General features: G+C 40.6%; 5 gene segments (V, D, J or C); 3 read left to right on the forward strand and 2 right to left on the reverse strand.

Annotated features, from left to right (window-relative positions):
• The first annotated feature begins 789 nt into the window (after nt 1–789).
• Nucleotides 790–1,311, forward strand: LOC133014961 (Ig kappa chain V region 3381-like). The segment is given in 2 exon segments: nt 790–886; nt 980–1,311. Coding segments are annotated over 2 exon segments (384 nt in total).
• Nucleotides 1,312–7,623: 6,312 nt separating this feature from the next.
• Nucleotides 7,624–9,072, reverse strand: LOC133014962 (immunoglobulin lambda constant 1-like). The segment is given in 3 exon segments: nt 7,624–8,048; nt 8,831–8,953; nt 9,063–9,072. Coding segments are annotated over 3 exon segments (456 nt in total).
• Nucleotides 9,073–9,471: 399 nt separating this feature from the next.
• Nucleotides 9,472–9,966, forward strand: LOC133014964 (probable non-functional immunoglobulin kappa variable 3-7). The segment is given in 2 exon segments: nt 9,472–9,562; nt 9,656–9,966. Coding segments are annotated over 2 exon segments (363 nt in total).
• Nucleotides 9,967–11,332: 1,366 nt separating this feature from the next.
• On the reverse strand, nt 11,333–15,220 carry LOC133014965 (immunoglobulin lambda constant 1-like). The segment is given in 3 exon segments: nt 11,333–11,655; nt 12,437–12,515; nt 15,176–15,220. Coding segments are annotated over 3 exon segments (447 nt in total).
• A 1,047-nt stretch (nt 15,221–16,267) lies between these two features.
• On the forward strand, nt 16,268–16,753 carry LOC133014966 (Ig kappa chain V region K16-167-like). The segment is given in 2 exon segments: nt 16,268–16,334; nt 16,428–16,753. Coding segments are annotated over 2 exon segments (378 nt in total).
• The last annotated feature ends 693 nt before the right edge of the window (nt 16,754–17,446 follow it).

A 17,446-nucleotide genomic window follows, 5' to 3' on the forward strand; every position in this document is an offset into this window, starting at 1 on the left:
TAAAATAGTCCATTAACAACAATCACATTCAAAGGTTTTCTGGTAAAAAGCCTCAAAGACAAACTTCTCCCATGTGTGCAGACCAGAACTTTTCAAAGTCAGACAAGGAAGTGAAAGTTGCTTCATGTGATGTCCACATGTTCTCACTCAGCGTCACCTCCTCTCAGTTTTATAAAGACAGGTGCACTCAAATGTATTTTGCATGAATTTTATGCATCGCTGCTCCTCAGAGTTAAAGTCACACAGAGTCTGAACGTAAGATGAGCCTGAGGTGGTAGTGGGGGGGCGTTGAACATAAACTTTATTACTTCAATATCATTTTCGTGGATGCACAGGTCTGCACTTTTACAATTTTGAATATAAAATATTTGTTAAAATTTGTATTACTTCTGAACATTGAGAGAAAACAAGTTGATTTAACTTCGTAATGAATAAACATTTCGAAAAGAAGTTTGACATCATTTGAAAGCTGTAAAACAAACAGGATGCTTCAAAAAAATTAAAGCAAAAGGTTTTGAAAATTCTATTGTACATCTACTCACTCTGTAATTGCAGGGGACTGAAATACACATATTTGCATCAATGAAAGTGACACAATTTGAATCCAGATGCTGACGACCCTCAATTGTGCTTCTTCATATTTAGTGTAAATCCAAACAGCAACGCTCCTGAGTTTGTGTCCCACGTCACCTTCAGTCCGTTCAGAGCAGAGGAATCATTTCCATAGAGAGGAGGCTTTGCAACGTCAGCTGATCCTCCACTGAACTGAGAAGCTTTATAGTCCTGTGACTCCAACTCTGCAGGACTCAGACCCGTCAGTCCACCACAACCACCATGACTCTCATCACCCTCCTCATCTGGACGCTGGCCTGCTGCAGCTTCACAGGTTCAGTCACTCAGCAACATTTCAGACGTGATGCGTTGCCTGTTCTCTCTCTTCTCCTCCGTTGATTAGTGTATGATTTGTGTTTGTGTGCAGGATGCAGCGGCCAGGTGACTGTGACTCAGCCTCCATTTGTGACATTTACTACAGGATCCACTGTCACACTGACCTGTAAAACCAACCCCAGTGTTTATACTGATAGTGCTGGTCATTATACGTCCTGGTACCAGCAGAAACCTGGACAGGCTCCCAAGCTTCTTATAAAGTTAGCATCAACTCTTCTATCAGGAATTCCCTCTCAATTCAGTGGCAGTGGCTCTGGTTCTAGCTTCACCTTAACCATCAGCGGTATTCAGGCTGAAGATGTTGGAGATTATTACTGTCAGAGCTTCCATGTAGTAAACGGAGCATACGTGTTCACACAGTGATTTAGAGCCGTACAAAAACCTCCCTCAGTTTGCCTGAAGTGAAACTGGTCTGCTGCAGCTGCACAGAGAATAACTGGTCCAGTGAACACAACACAAGTCTTCAAGCAGAGCGACAATGAAGCTGAACACAACTGAAACAAACTCACAGTTTTAAATGGTCAGAAATCTCCAAACAAAGCCCCATGAAACCAACTTTGTCAAATATTTTCTATTTTATTTACTAGAATTTATTACTTCACTATCCTTTAGGTGGATGAACAGGTCTGCACTTTTTTAATTTTGGTGATATAGTATTTGTTTGAAGATTGTAATGATGTGGTTCATGTGTTTCTTTGTAGGTGGGTGTTTGGGTCTATGTGGGCTCCCCAGGTCCCTTTTGCCTGAGGCCCCTAAAGTCTCTTGAAACGCCCCTGGAGTCCCACAAATGAGTTTTCATGGTGATTCTCTGGCGGAGCAGTGAACGCTGCGTTGACCGGCCCAGTTGCACGTGTTGTAAACGGAGCTGTATCGTAAAAAACCTGCCTCAACTAGTTGCTCTACAGAATGAGTTCTAACAGAAAACTACAATAAACACAGAGAATATATACGATGTATTATAAAACACATTAAGCTCATACAACCTGCACATCCTGCAAGTTTAAAACCAGAATAATCAGATAATTGTGGTTATTAATCAATTTCATTTGATGACTTAATGTTGCCAGATATTTATTTATTGACTTTAATTGTCATTTAGATTCTGTTACACTTCATTAAATTGTGATGTGATGATTATTATAATCACACATTCAAAAGTGTATCACCATTAAGCACTAACAAATCAGAAAATGGAGGGAATAGAATATCTAATTAACTCTTATGATAAATGTGTAATTTCCCTTTAATTTCTCAGGTTTCATTATAAACTTTTACTTCTGTCACTTATTGACAATAATATGAATTATGAGGAAAGTCCTACAAACTACTAACGTGATACTTTTGTGATTTTAATCATTTTGTTCAATGTTCAACTCAGAAGTCAGAAACATGGTTTTCATGCAGATCCACACAAGATAAATTACTGTCTAAGTAGAAGTAAAACACAGATTTAAATTAATATCTTTTGTCGCAGAAAAAATAAAACAGAAGCAGATGTTGGTGATGATATATTTTATTTCCTTGGAGTAAAAATAGAAATGGGAAAAACAATTGACATGAGAACATGAAATATTTATTCTTGTTTCAAAAGTAGCACGATACAGCATTGGACTGTGATAATGAGTTGAAGAAAAGACATGAAGACATGCAGAGCTGCAGTAGAACACATGTAAATCAAACGGACCCACAGTAGAGCACAATGACTCCACCCGGTCATCTCTCTACTCCGAGCAGAGGTCAGGGTCCAGGGTTTGAGCGACAGGGCTCTGTCTGTTCAGACTGGCCTCACAGCTCACTGAGCCCGCCTTCCTCCACTGCTCTGCAGGGAGGCTCATGGTCAGTGTTGGGGAGTAACGGAATACATGTAACGGCGTTACGTATTTAGAATACAAATTATGAGTAACTGTATTCCGTTACAGTTACAAATTAAATAGATGGTATTCAGAATACAGTTACATTGTTGAAATCAGTGGATTACATGACGGTACTTCTCGAGTTTATTCACTCTCTCGTAAATCCACCGGCGGCAAAGCCCCCAGGAAGCAGCTGGAGACCAGGGCTGCCGTAAGAGCGCCCGGGCCCCCGGCGGCGTGAAGGAGCCTCACCGCTACCCGCTCGGGACCGTTACAGGCCCGGGACCGAGGCTCTGAGAGAGTTCCGTCGCTACCAGAAATCTACGGAGCTGCTGATCCGCAAGCTGCCCTTCCAGCACCTGGTGAGAGAAGACCGACCTGCGCTTCCAGAGCTCCGCTGTCATGGCTCTGCAGGAGACCAGCGAGGCACGCCGGGTTCACACCGGACGCTGAAGCGCCGGGCAGCGCTTATAATATCACCCGTTGACCAAGTAGTATAAAAGCATTTAGTCACTTGTTGCTCCAACATTAACTGCAACCGCGTCCCAATTTAATTTCATCCATCTTCAAGAACTTCTCCGCTGTTCTCTCCGTTCAATGTCGGGTGTCGAGGGTAAATTACGTATTCTCCGCCCCCCCCTCTCTTTTTATCTTTATGACTGCTTGTGTGTCTGTAGTGGATGGGCAGAGGGGGGCATTTAATAATGTGATCGGTAAAATTGGTAAAATTAAAACTCCAGGACAACAGAAGGGGAATACAAACTATGGGATGCATACTTTATCATTTATATCATATAAAATGTCATCAATATCGTTTAAAATCATTTTTCAGTGTGTTTCATGGAGCGATACGCTCGCGTCAAGCGCAAAAAAAAATAAACTCGACGCCGAAACGATCGTAGCACGGCGCGAGGCAGCCTTGGCGCAGGGGGGGGGGGGGGGGGGTGTCCTTCAGCCTCCGGTGGGGCCGGCACAGAGGTGGGAGTGGATGGGAGCCGGACATCCAGCTGGAGAGAGAGTTTAAACTGCTGCTTCTCCACTGACTATAACAACGCCGCAATCATACACTTAAAAAATGCAATACAAACCGGAAGTATTCCAAGTATTCAGAATACGTTACTCAGATTAGTTAATGTAATGGAATACGTTACAGATTACATTTTTGGGCATGTATTCTGTATTCTGTAACGGAATACGTTTTGAAAGTATCCTTCCCAACACTGCTCATGGTGCTGCTCCAGCTGTAGTGGCCGGCCCCGCCCAGGACCCCCGGGCTGTGAGACACCCCTGAGGACCTGATTCTGCCCCCCACCTTCCAGCCCAGGCTCCAGGTTGAGGGGAATCCCCCGCTGGCCATACACACCAGAGTGGCAGTACCCTGCTCCAGCTCTTCACTGGAGGGGGGGAGGAGGGTCAGGGTGGGCCGCACCACACCCACTGGAGGAGAGAGAGGGGAGAAAAGACAAAGGGATGAGGATGAAGGAAAATTACATACAGGTGATTTCTTGTATGTTATAAAATGAAACAGAAGAACTTCTACTGTTGAACATCATTCACTCAGTGTCAGACCATCAGCCGCAGGGTTCAAGTGTCAATGTGGCTGAGAAGGTTCACTGATAATGATTCTTGATGATTATTGAGGACGTCTTCACGTCTGTTTCTCAACGTGTGACAGTGAAGAACTCGTCCCTGAGATGATTTTCTTCTGTTTAAACTCACAGAGCTGAAACACTGGTGTAAAAACAGTTCAAACCTTTGTCTTCTGTTTCTTTCACTTCCTTTTCACCACATGAAGCGTGAACACAAAGCTGAGCTCTACTGATAAAATCCTATTTGTGTTCATCATCTGATTTTTGTGCCAAAATATGTTTGATCAATTCAAACTAAACAAGTTTAAACAGTTTATGATTTAGTTTGAAACATGCAAATTCTACTTTAAAATGTTTTAAACCTTTGAATTTAAATCATCATTGTACATGAAAATAGATGAAACGATTGTTTTGGCATGTTTAAATAAATGTATTAATCTACATAAACTGATTTTGACCAATACATTTTGATCTACATTTTTTTTCTCAGGATGTGAGATAACCTCAGATTTATAAAAAGTCAACAAAATTATCAGCCAGTCAATCTCTGAACTTGATCAAAATATTGTTCATTATTTTATAAATGTCATAAATGCACAAAGTAAAACAGTTTATGATTTAGTTTGAAACATGCAAATTCTACTTTAAAATGTTTTAAACCTTTGAATTTAAATCATCATTGTACATGAAAATAGATGAAACGATTGTTTTGGCATGTTTAAATAAATGTATTAATCTACATAAACTGATTTTGACCAATACATTTTGATCTACATTTTTTTTCTCAGGATGTGAGATAACCTCAGATTTATAAAAATTCAACAAAATTATCAGCCAGTCAATCTCTGAACTTGATCAAAATATTGTTCATTATTTTATAAAAGTCATAAATGCACAAAGTAAAAATCTCTTGTACTTACAGTCTTTGTCGAGTTTGGTTCCTCCACCGAAAGTGTACCACAGTGATACAGACTCATTAGGTGCTCGTACAAAAACCTCCTGCACCGTGAACAACAGTCTGTCCACTGAAGACTCACTTTTTACTGGTAAAACTGAAAAATGTACACTGAAAATGTATATTGAGCTACTGTGGCTAGAAATTTCATCATCAAGATTTAATAATTAAAAAATAAATATATTTGTTAACATTTTTGTTACTTCTGAATATTAATAGAGAAACACTTGATTTAACTTTGTCGTGAATTATTATTTCCAAAAAATAGATTGACATCATTTGAAAGTTGTAAAACAAACAGGATGCTTCAAAAGAATTAAAACAAAATGTTTTAAAAATTAAATTGTACGTCTACGCACTCTGTAATTGCAGGGGAATAAAATACACATATTTGCATCAATGGAAGTGACACAATTTGAATCCAGATGCTGACGACCCTCAATTGTGCTTCTTCATATTTAGTGTATATCCAAACAGCAACGCTCCTGAGTTTGTGTCCCACGTCACCTTCAGTCCGCTCAGAGCAGAGGAATCATTTCCATAGAGAGGAGGCTTTGCATCGTCAGCTGATCCTCCACTGAACTGAGAAGCTTTATAGTCCTGTGACTCCAACTCTGCAGGACTCAGACCCGTCAGTCCACCACAACCACCATGACTCTCATCACCCTCCTCATCTGGACGCTGGCCTGCTGCAGCTTCACAGGTTCAGTCACTCAGCAACATTTCAGACGTGATGCGCTGCCTGTTCTCTCTCTTCACCTCCGCTGATTAATGTATGATTTGTGTTTGTGTGCAGGATGCAGCGGCCAGATGACTGTGACTCAGGCTCCAGTCGTGACATTTACTCCAGGATCCACTGTCACGCTGACCTGTAAAACCAACCCCAGTATTGATAGGGATTATTTGTCCTGGTATCAGCAGAAACCTGGACAGACTCCCAAGCTTCTCATATACGATATATTAACTCTATATTCAGGAACTCCCTCTCAATTCAGTGGCAGTGGCAGTGACTCTGGTTCTAGCTTCACCTTAACCATCAGCGGTGTTCAGGCTGAAAATGTTGGAGATTATTACTGTGCCTGTCGTGATGATGGCAATCTGTTCACACAGTGATTTAGAGCCGTACAAAAACCTCCCTCAGTTTGATTGAAGTGAAACTGGTCTGCTGCAGGTGCACAGAGAATAACTGGTCCAGTGAACACAACACAAGTCTTCAAGCAGAGCAGCAATGAAGCTAAACACAACTGAAACAAACTCACAGTTTTAAATGTTCAAAATTCTCCAAACAAAGCCCCATGAAACCAATTTTTTGTTGAAACCTAGAACGTCTAAATGTGTGTGTGTAAGATGAGCCTGAGGTGGTGGTGTTTGGGTCAATGTAGGGTCCCCAGGTCCCTTTTGCCTGAGGCCCCTAAATTCCCTTGAAGCGCCCCTGGAGTCCCACAAATGAGTTTTCATGGTGATTCTCTGGCGGAGCAGTGAACGCTGCGTTGACCGGCCCAGTTGCACGTGTTGTAAACGGAGCTGTATCGTAAAAAACCTGCCTCAACTAGTTGCTCTACAGAATGAGTTCTAACAGAAAACTACAATAAAGACAGTGAATATATACAATGTATTATAAAACACATTAAGCTCATACAACCAGCACATCCTGCAAGTTTAAAACCAGAATAATCAGAAAATTGTGGTTATTCATCAATTACATTTGAGGACTAAATGTTGCCAGATATTTATTTATCGACTTTAAATGTCATTTAGATTCTGTAACACTTTATCAATTAGTGATATGATGATTATTATAACCACACCTTCAAAAGTGTATTACCATTAAGCACTCACACATCAGAACATGGATGGAACAGAATTTCGAATGAACACTTATGCTAAATGTGTAATTTCCCTTGAATTCCTCAGGTTTCATTATAAACTTTTACTTCTGTCACTTATTGATAATAAAATGAATTATGAGAAAAGTCCTACAAACCACTAATGTGATACTTTGGTGATTTTCATCAATTTGTTCAATGTTCAACTCAGAAGTCAGAAACATGGTTTTCATGCAGATCAACACAAGATAAATTACTGTCTAAGTAGAATTAAAACACAGATTTACATTAATATATTTTGCTGCAGAAAAAAATTAAACAGAAGCAGATGTTGGTGCTGATATATTTTATTTTAGTAAAGTCAAAATAGAAATGTGAAAACAAATGACATGAGAACATGAAATATTTATTCTTGTTTCAAAAGAAGCACAATACAGCATTGGACTGTCATGATGAGTTGAAGAAAAGACATGAAGACATGCAGAGCTGCAGTAGAACACATGTAAATCAAACGGACCCACAGTAGAGCACAATGACTCCACCCGGTCGTCTCTCTACTCTGAGCAGAGGTCAGGGTCCAGGGTTTGAGCGACAGGGCTCTGTCCGTTCAGACTGGCCTCACAGCTCACTGAGCCCGCCTTCCTCCACTGGTCTGCAGTGAGGCTCATGGTGCTGCTCCAGCTGTAGTGGCCGGTTCCCCCCAGGACCCCCGGGTTGTGAGACACCCCTGAGGACCTGATTCTGCCCCCCACCTTCCAGCCAAGGCTCCAGGCTGAGGGGAAGCCCCCGCTGGCCATACACACCAGAGTGGCAGTGCCCTGCTCCAGCTCTTCACTGGAGGGGGGGAGGAGGGTCAGGGTGGGCCGCACCAGACCCACTGGAGGAGAGAGAGGGGAGAAAAGACAAAGGGATGAGGATGAAGGAAAATGACGTACAGGTGATTTCTTGTACGTTATCAAATGAAGCAGAAGAACTTCTACTGTTGAACATCATTCACTCAGTGTCAGACCATCAGCCGCAGGGTTCAAGTGTCAATGTGGCTGAGAAGGTTCACTGATAATGATTCTTGATGATTATTGAGGACGTCTTCACGTCTGTTTCTCAACGTGTGACAGTGAAGAACTCGTCCCTGAGATGATTTTCTTCTGTTTAAACTCACAGAGCTGAAACACTGGTGTGAAAACAGTTCAAACCTTTGTCGTCTGTTTCTTTCACTTCCTTTTCACCACATGAAGCGTGAACACAAAGCTGAGCTGCATCTACTGATAAAATCCTGTTTTTGTTCAACAACAGATTTTTGTGCCAAAATATGTTTGATCAATTCAAACTAATCATTTTTAAACAGTTTATGATTTAGTTTTGAAGCTTGAGCAAATTCTACTTTAAAATGTTTTAAACATGTGAATTTAAATGATAATTTTACATGAAAATAGATGAAACATTTGTTTTAGTATGTTTCTATAAATGTATTAATCTACATAAACTGATTTCGACCAATACATTTTGATCTACATTTCTTTTTCTCAGGATATGAGATAAAGTCACATTGATAAAAATTCAACAAAATTATCAACCAGTCAATCTCTAAACTTGATCAAATTCCTGTTCATTATTTGATAAAAGTTATAAAAGCACAAAGTAAAAATCTCTGGTACTTACAGTCGTTGTCAAGTCTGGTTCCTCCACCGAAAGTGTACCACAGTGATACAGACTCATTAGGTGCTCGTACAAAAACCTCCTGCACCGTGAACAACAGTCTGTCCACTGAAGACTCACTTTTTTCTGGTAAAACTTCACAATTTACACTTAATATTTATATAACGCTAATGTGGCTCAAAATTTCATCAAAAATTAAAAATAAAAAATAAATATTTGTGCACATTTTTGTTACTTCTTAACATTGAGAGACAAAATGTTGATTTAACTTTGTCATTAATTAATATTTAAAAATACAGTTTGACTTCATTTGAAAGCTGTAAAGCAAACAGGATGCTTCAAAAGAATTAAAACAAAAAGTTTTTTTAAATTCTATTTTACGTCTACTCACTCTGTAATTCAAGGGGAATGAAATACAAATATTTGCATCAATGAAAGTGACACAATTTTAATCCAGATGCTGACGACCCTCAATTCTGCTTCTTCATATTTAGTGTAAATCCAAACAGCAACGCTCCTGAGTTTGTGTCCCACGTCACCTTCAGTCCGCTCAGAGCAGAGGAATCATTTCCATAGAGAGGAGGCTTTGCATCGTCAGCTATTCCTCCACTGAACTGAGAAGCTTTATAGTCCTGTGACTCCAACTCTGCAGGACTCAGACCCGTCAGTCCACCACAACCACCATGACTCTCATCACCCTCCTCATCTGGACGCTGGCCTGCTGCAGCTTCACAGGTTCAGTCACTCAGCAACATTTCAGACGTGATGCGCTGCCTGTTCTCTCTCTTCACCTCGGCTGATTAATGTATGATTTGTGTTTGTGTGCAGGATGCAGCGGCCAGGTGACTGTGACTCAGCCTCCAGTCGTGACATTTACTCCAGGATCCACTGTCTTGCTGAACTGTAAAACCAACCCTGCTATTAGCACTAGTTATTTGTCCTGGTACCAGCAGAAACCTGGACAGGCTCCCAAGCTTCTCATTTACCATACATCAACTCTTAATACAGGATTTCCCTCTCGATTCAGTGGCAGTGGCACTGGTTCTAGCTTCACCTTAACCATCAGTGGTGTTGAGGCTGAAGATGTTGGAGATTATTACTGTCTCGGTACTCCTGATAGCTATCAGTTCACACAGTGATTTAGAGCCGTACAAAAACCTCCCTCAGTTTGACTGAAGTGAAACTGGACAGCTGCAGCTGCACAGAGAATAACTGGTCCAGTGAACACAACACAAGTCTACAAGCAGAGCGACAATGAAGCTAAACACAACTGAAACAAACTCACTGTTTTAAATGTTCATAAATCTCCTAACAAAGCCCCATCCAACCAACTTTGTCAAATTTATATTTTCTACTTTATTTACTAGACTTTATTACTTCACTATCATTTACGTGGAAACACAGGTCTGTACTTTCCTAATTTTGACCATAAAATATTTGTTTTAAGACTGTAGTGATGTGGTTCATGTGTTTCTTTGTAGGGGGGTGTTTGGGTCAATGTAGGCTCCCCAGGTCCCTTTTGCCTGAGGCCCCTAAAGTCCCTTGAAACGCCCCTGAAGTCCCACAAATGAGTTTTTTATGGTGATTCTCTGGCGGAGCAGTGAACGCTGCGTTGATCGGCCCAGTTGCATGTGTTGTAAACAGAGCTGTATCATAAAAAAACCTGCCTCAACTAGTTGCTCTACAGAATGAGTTCTAACAGAAAACTAGAATAAACACAGAGAATATATACGATGTATTATAAAACACATTGAGCTCATACAACCAGCACATCCTGCAAGTTTAAAACCAGAATAATCAGAAACAATTGTGGTTATTTATCAATTTCATTTGATGACTAAATGTTGCCAAATATTTATTTATCGACTTTAATTGTCATTTTGATTCTGTTACACTTCATCAAAGAGTGATATGATGATTATTATAATCACATATTCAAAAGTGTATTACCATTAAGCACTCACACATCATAACATGGATGGAACAGAATATCTAATTAACTCTTATGCTAAATGTGTAATTTCCCTTTAATTTCTCAGGTTTCATTATCCATTTTTACTTCTGTCACTTATTGACAATAATATAAATTATGAGGAAAGTCCCATAAACTACTTATGTGATACTTTTGCGATTTTCATAATTTTGTTCAATGTTCAACTCAGAAGAGAGAAACATGGTTTTCATGCAGATCCACACGAAATAAATTACTGTCTAAGTAGAAGTAAAACACAGATTTATATTAATATCTTTTATCGCAGAAAAAATAACATAGAATGAGATGTTGGTGATGATATATTTTATTTTAGTAAAGTAAAAAAACAAATGTGAAAAACAAATTACATGAGAACATGAAATAGTTTTTCTTGTCTCAAAAGTAGCACAATACAGCATTGGATTGTCAAAATGAGTTGAAGAAAAGACATGAAGACATGCAGAGCTGCAGTAGAACACATGTAAATCAAACGGACCCACAGTAGAGCACAATGACTCCACCCGGTCGTCTCTCTACTCCGAGCAGAGGTCAGGGTCCAGGGTTTGAGCGACAGGGCTCTGTCCGTTCAGACTGGCCTCACAGCTCACTGAGCCCGCCTTCCTCCACTGATCTGCAGGGAGGCTCATGGTGCTGCTCCAGCTGTAGTGGCCGGTTCCCCCCAGGACCATCGGGTTGTGAGACACCCCTGAGGACCTGATTCTGCCCCCCACCTTCCAGCCCAGGCTCCAGGCTGAGGGTAAGCCCCCGCTGGCCATACACACCAGAGTGGCAGTGCCCTGCTCCAGCTCTTCACTGGAGGGGGGGAGGAGGGTCAGGGTGGGCCGCACCACACCCACTGGAGGAGAGAGAGGGGAGAAAAGACAAAGGGATGAGGATGAAGGAAAATGACGTTCAGGTGATTTCTCGTATGTTATCAAATGAAACAGAAGAACTTCTACTGTTGAACATAATTCACTCAGTGTCAGACCATCAGCCACAGGGTTCAAGTGTCAATGTGGCTGAGAAGGTTCACTGATAATGATTCTTGATGATTATTGAGGACGTCTTCACGTCTGTTTCTCAACGTGTGACAGTGAAGAACTCGTCCCTGAGATGATTTTCTTCTGTTTAAACTCACAGAGCTGAAACACTGGTGTGAAAACAGTTCAAACCTTTGTCGTCTGTTTCTTTCACTTCCTTTTCACCACATGAAGCGTGAACACAAAGCTGAGCTGCATCAACTGATTAAATCCTGTTTTTGTTCAACGACAGATTTTTGTGCCAAAATATGTTTGAACAATTTAAACTAATCATTTTTAAACAGTTTATGATTTAGTTTGAAGCTTGAGCAACTTCTATTTTAAAACGTTTTAAACATGTTAATAAAAATCATCATTGTACATGAAAATAGATATAACATTTGTAATAGTTTGTTTCTATAATTGCATAAATCTACATAAATTGATTACGATCAATAAATATTGATCTGCCTTTTTTTTTCTCAGGATCCGAGATTACCTTAGAATGACTAAAATTCAGCAAAATGATCAGCCAGTCAATCTCTGAACTAGATCAAATTCTTGTTCATTGTTCGATAAAATTTATAAATGCACAAAGTAAAAATCTCTGGTACTTACAGTCAATGTTGAGTCTGGTTCCTCCACCGAAAGTCAACCACAGTGATACAGACTCATTAGGTGCTTGTACAAAAACCTCCTGCACCGTGAACAACAGTCTGTCCACTGAAGAGTCACTTTTTTCCGGTAAAACTACACATTTTACACTGAATATTTATATTCAGCTAATGTGGCTTGAAATATCATGAAGATTTAATAATTAAAAAATATATACATTTGTTAAAATTTTCCAAAAAATGTACTTAACTTTGTCATGAATTAATATTTTGAAAAAAATTGTTTGACATCATTTGGAAGCTGAAAAACAAACAGGATGCTTCAAAATAATTAAAGCAACATGTTTTGAAAAGTCAATTGTACATCTACTCACTCTGTAATTCAATGCAAATGAAATACACATATTTGCATCTATGAAAGTAACACAATTTGAATCCAGATGCTGACGACCCGCAATTGTGCTTCTTCATATTTAATGTAAATCCAAACAGCAACGATCCTGAGTTTGTGTCCCACGTCACCTTCAGTCCGCTCAGAGCAGAGGAATAATTTCCATAGAGAGGAGGCTTTGCATCGTCAGCTGATCCTCCACTGAACTGAGAAGCTTTATAGTCCTGTGACTCCAACTCTGCAGGACTCAGACCCGTCAGTCCACCACAACCACCATGACTCTCATCACTCTCCTCATCTGGACGCTGGCCTGCTGCAGCTTCACAGGTTCAGGCACTCAGCAACATTTCAGACGTGATGCGCTGCCTGTTCTCTCTCTTCACCTCCGCTGATTAATGTATGATTTGTGTTTGTGTGCAGGATGCAGTGGCCAGATGACTGTGACTCAGGCTCCAGTCGTGACATTTACTCCAGGATCCACTGTCACACTGACCTGTAAAACCAACACTGCTATTAGCACTACTTATATGTCCTGGTACCAGCAGAAATCTGGACAGACTCCCAAGCTTCTTATACACCAAACAACAGTTCTTAATACAGGAACTCCCTCTCGATTCAGTGGCAGTGGCTCTGGTTCTAGCTACACCTTAACCATCAGCGGTGTTCAGACTGAAGATGTTGGAGATTATTACTGTCTCGCTTATCATGGCGATGGAAAGTCCACACAGTGATTTAGAGCCGTACAAAAACCTCCCTCAGTTTGACTGAAGTGAAACTGGTCTGCTGCAGCTGCACAGAGAATAACTGGTCCAGTGAACAAAACACAAGTCTTCAAGCAGAGCGACAATGAAGCTAAACACAACTGAAACAAACTCACAGTTTTACATTTTCAGACATCTCCCAACAAAACCCCATGAAACCAATTTTGTCATTTTAGATTTTTAGTTGAAGACTAGAACATCTAAATGGGTGTAAGAAGAGCGGGAGAGGGGGGAGGGGGGGGGGGGGGTTGAACTTAAACTTTATTTACTTAACTATCATTTACGTGGATGCACTGGTCTGCACTTTTCATTTTGATGATATCATATTTGTTTGAAGATTTTAATGATGTGGTCGATGTGTTTCTTTGTAGGGGGGTGTTTGGGTCAATGTGGGCTCCCCAGGTCCATTTTGCCTGAGGCCCCTAAAGTCCCTTGAAACCCCCCTGGAGTCCCACAAATGAGTTTTCATGGTGATTCTCTGGCGGAGCAGTGAACGCTGCGTTGACCGGCCCAGTTGCACGTGTTGTAAACGGAGCTGTATCGTAAAAAACCTGCCTCAACTAGTTGCTCTACAGAATGAGTTCTAAAAGAAAACTACAATAAACACAGAGAATATATACGATGTATTATAAAACACATTGAGCTCATACAACCAGCACATCCTGCAAGTTTAAAACCAGAATAATCAGACACAATTGTGGTTATTTATCAATTTCATTTTCATGACTAAATGTTGTCAGATATTTATTTATTTATTTAATTGTCATTTAGATTCTGTGACACTTGATCAATTAGTGATATGATGATTATTATAATCACAGATTCAAAAGTGTATTACCATGAAGCAACCACACATTAGAAAAGGGATGAAACAGAATATCTAATTAACTGTTATGTTAAATGTGTAATTTCCCTTTAATTTCTCAGGTTTCATTATGAACTTTTACTTCTGTCACTAATTAACAAAAATATGAATTATGAGGAAAGTCCAATAAACTTCTAAAGTGATACTTTTGTGATATTCATAAGTTTGTTAAATGTTCAACTCAAAAGTCAGAAACATGTTTTTCATGCAGAACCACACAAGGTAAATTAATGTCTAGGTAGAAGTAAAACATAGATTTACATTAATGTATTTTACCGAAGAAAAACTAACACAGAATCAGATGTTGGTGATGATATATTTTATTTTCGTAAAGAAAAAATAGAAATGTGAAAAACAAATAACATGAGAACATGAAATATTTATTCTTGTTTCAAACGTAGCACAATACAGCATTGGACTGTCATGATGAGTTGAAGAAAAGACATGAAGACATGCAGAGTTGCATTAGAACACATGTAAATCAAACGGAACCACAGTAGAGCACAATGACTCCACCCGGTCGTCTCTCTACTCCGAGCAGAGGTCAGGGTCCAGGGTTTGAGCGACAGGGCTCTGTCCGTTCAGACTGGCCTCACAGCTCACTGAGCCCGCCTTCCTCCACTGCTCTGCAGGGAGGCTCATGGTGCTGCTCCAGCTGTAGTGGCCGGTTCCCCCCAGGACCATCGGGTTGTGAGACACCCCTGAGGACCTGATTCTGCCCCCCACCTTCCAGCCCAGGCTCCAGGCTGAGGGGAAGCCCCCGCTGGCCATACACACCAGAGTGGCAGTGCCCTGCTTCAGCTCTTCACTGGAGGGGGGGAGGAGGGTCAGGGTGGGCCGCACCACACCCACTGGAGGAGAGAGAGGGGAGATAAGATAAAGGGATGAGGATGAAGGAAAATGGCATCCAGGTGATTTCTCGTATGTTAACAAATGAAACAGAAGAACTTCTACTGTTGAACATCATTCACTCAGTGTCAGACCATCAGACGCAGGGTTCAAGTGTCAATGTGGCTGAGAAGGTTCACTGATAATGATTCTTGATGATTATGGAGGACGTCTTCACGTCTGTTGATCAGCCAGTCAATCTCTGAATATTGATCAAATTCTTGTTCGTTATTTGATAAAAGTTATAAATGCATAAAGTAAAAATCTCTGGTACTTACAGTCTTTGTCGAGTTTGGTTCCTCCACCGAAAGTGTACCACAGTGATACAGACTCATTAGGTGCTCGTACAAAAACCTCCTGCACCGTGAACAACAGTCTGTCCACTGAAGACTCACTTTTTACTGGTAAAACTACACAATTTACACTGAATATTCATATTTAGCTAATGTGGCTTGAAATTTCATCAAGATTTAATAATAAAAAAATATATATTTGTTAACATTTTTGTTACTTCTGTTCAAAATGTTAATTTAACTTTGTCGTCAATGAATATTTCAAATTTCAGTTTGACATCATTTGAAAGCTGTAAAACAAACAGGATGCTTCAAAAGAATTAAAACAAGAAGCTATGAAAATTCTATTGTACATCTCACTTTGTTATTCAAGGGGAATGAAATACACATATTTGCATCAATGAAAGTGACACAATTTGAATCCAGATGCTGACGACCCTCAATTCTGCTTCTTCATATTTAGTGTAAATCCAAACAGCAACGCTCCTGAGTTTGTGTCCCACGTCACCTTCAGTCCGCTCAGAGCAGAGGAATCATTTCCATAGAGAGGAGGCTTTGCATCGTCAGCTGATCCTCCACTGAACTGAGAAGCTTTATAGTCCCGTGACTCCAACTCTGCAGGACTCAGACCCGTCAGTCCACCACAACCACCATGACTCTCATCACCCTCCTCATCTGGACGCTGGCCTGCTGCAGCTTCACAGGTTCAGTCACTCAGCAACATTTCAGACGTGATGCGCTGCCTGTTCTCTCTCTTCACCTCCGCTGATTAATGTATGATTTGTGTTTGTGTGCAGGATGCAGCGGCGAGATAACTGTGACTCAGCCTCCAGTCATGACATTTACTCCAGGATCCACGGTCACGCTGACCTGTAACACCAACCCCAGTATTTATAGTGATCGTATGTCCTGGCACCAGCAGAAACCTGGACAGGCTCCCAAGCTTCTTATATACTATATATCAACTTTATATTCAGGAACTCCCTCTCGATTCAGTGGCAGTGGCAGTAACGCTGGTTCTAGCTTCACCTTAACCATCACCGGTGTTCAGGCTGAAGATGTTGGAGATTATTACTGTCAGAGCGTCCATGAAGTAAGCGGAGCATATGTGTTCACACAGTGATTTAGAGCCGTACAAAAACCTCCCTCAGTTTGATTGAAGTGAAACTGGTCTGCTGCAGCTGCACAGAGAATAACTGGTCCAGTGAACACAACACAAGTCTTCAAGCAGAGCGACAATGAAGCTAAACACAACTGAAACAAACTCACAGTTTAAATGTTCAGTAATCTCCAAACAAAGCCAAATGAAAACAATTTTGTCAAATTTATATTTTCTACTTTGTTTACTTGACTTTATAACTTCACTATCATGTACGTGGATGCACAGGTCTGCACTTTTTAAATTTTGACTATATAATATTTGTTTGAAGATTGTAGATCATGTGGTTCATGTGTTTCTTTGTTGGGGGGTGTTTGGGTCAATGTAGGCTCCCCAGGTCCCTTTCGCCTGAGGCCCCTAAAGTTCCTTGAAACGCCCCTGGAGTCCCACAAATGAGTTTTCATGGTGATTCTCTGGCGGAGCAGTGAACGCTGCGGTGACCGGCCCAGTTGCACGTGTTGAAAACGGAGCTGTATCGTAAAAAACCTGCCTCAACTAGTTGCTCTACACAATGAGTTCTAACAGAAAACTACAATAAACACAGAGAATATATATACGATGTATTATAAAACACATTGAGCTCATACAACCAGCACATCCTGCAAGTTTAAAACCCAGAATAATCAGAAACAATTGTGGCTATTTATCAATTTCATT

The sequence above is a fragment of the Limanda limanda genome, chromosome 12 (genome assembly GCF_963576545.1).
Source record: "Limanda limanda chromosome 12, fLimLim1.1, whole genome shotgun sequence".
Taxonomy (NCBI): Eukaryota; Metazoa; Chordata; class Actinopteri; order Pleuronectiformes; family Pleuronectidae; genus Limanda; species Limanda limanda.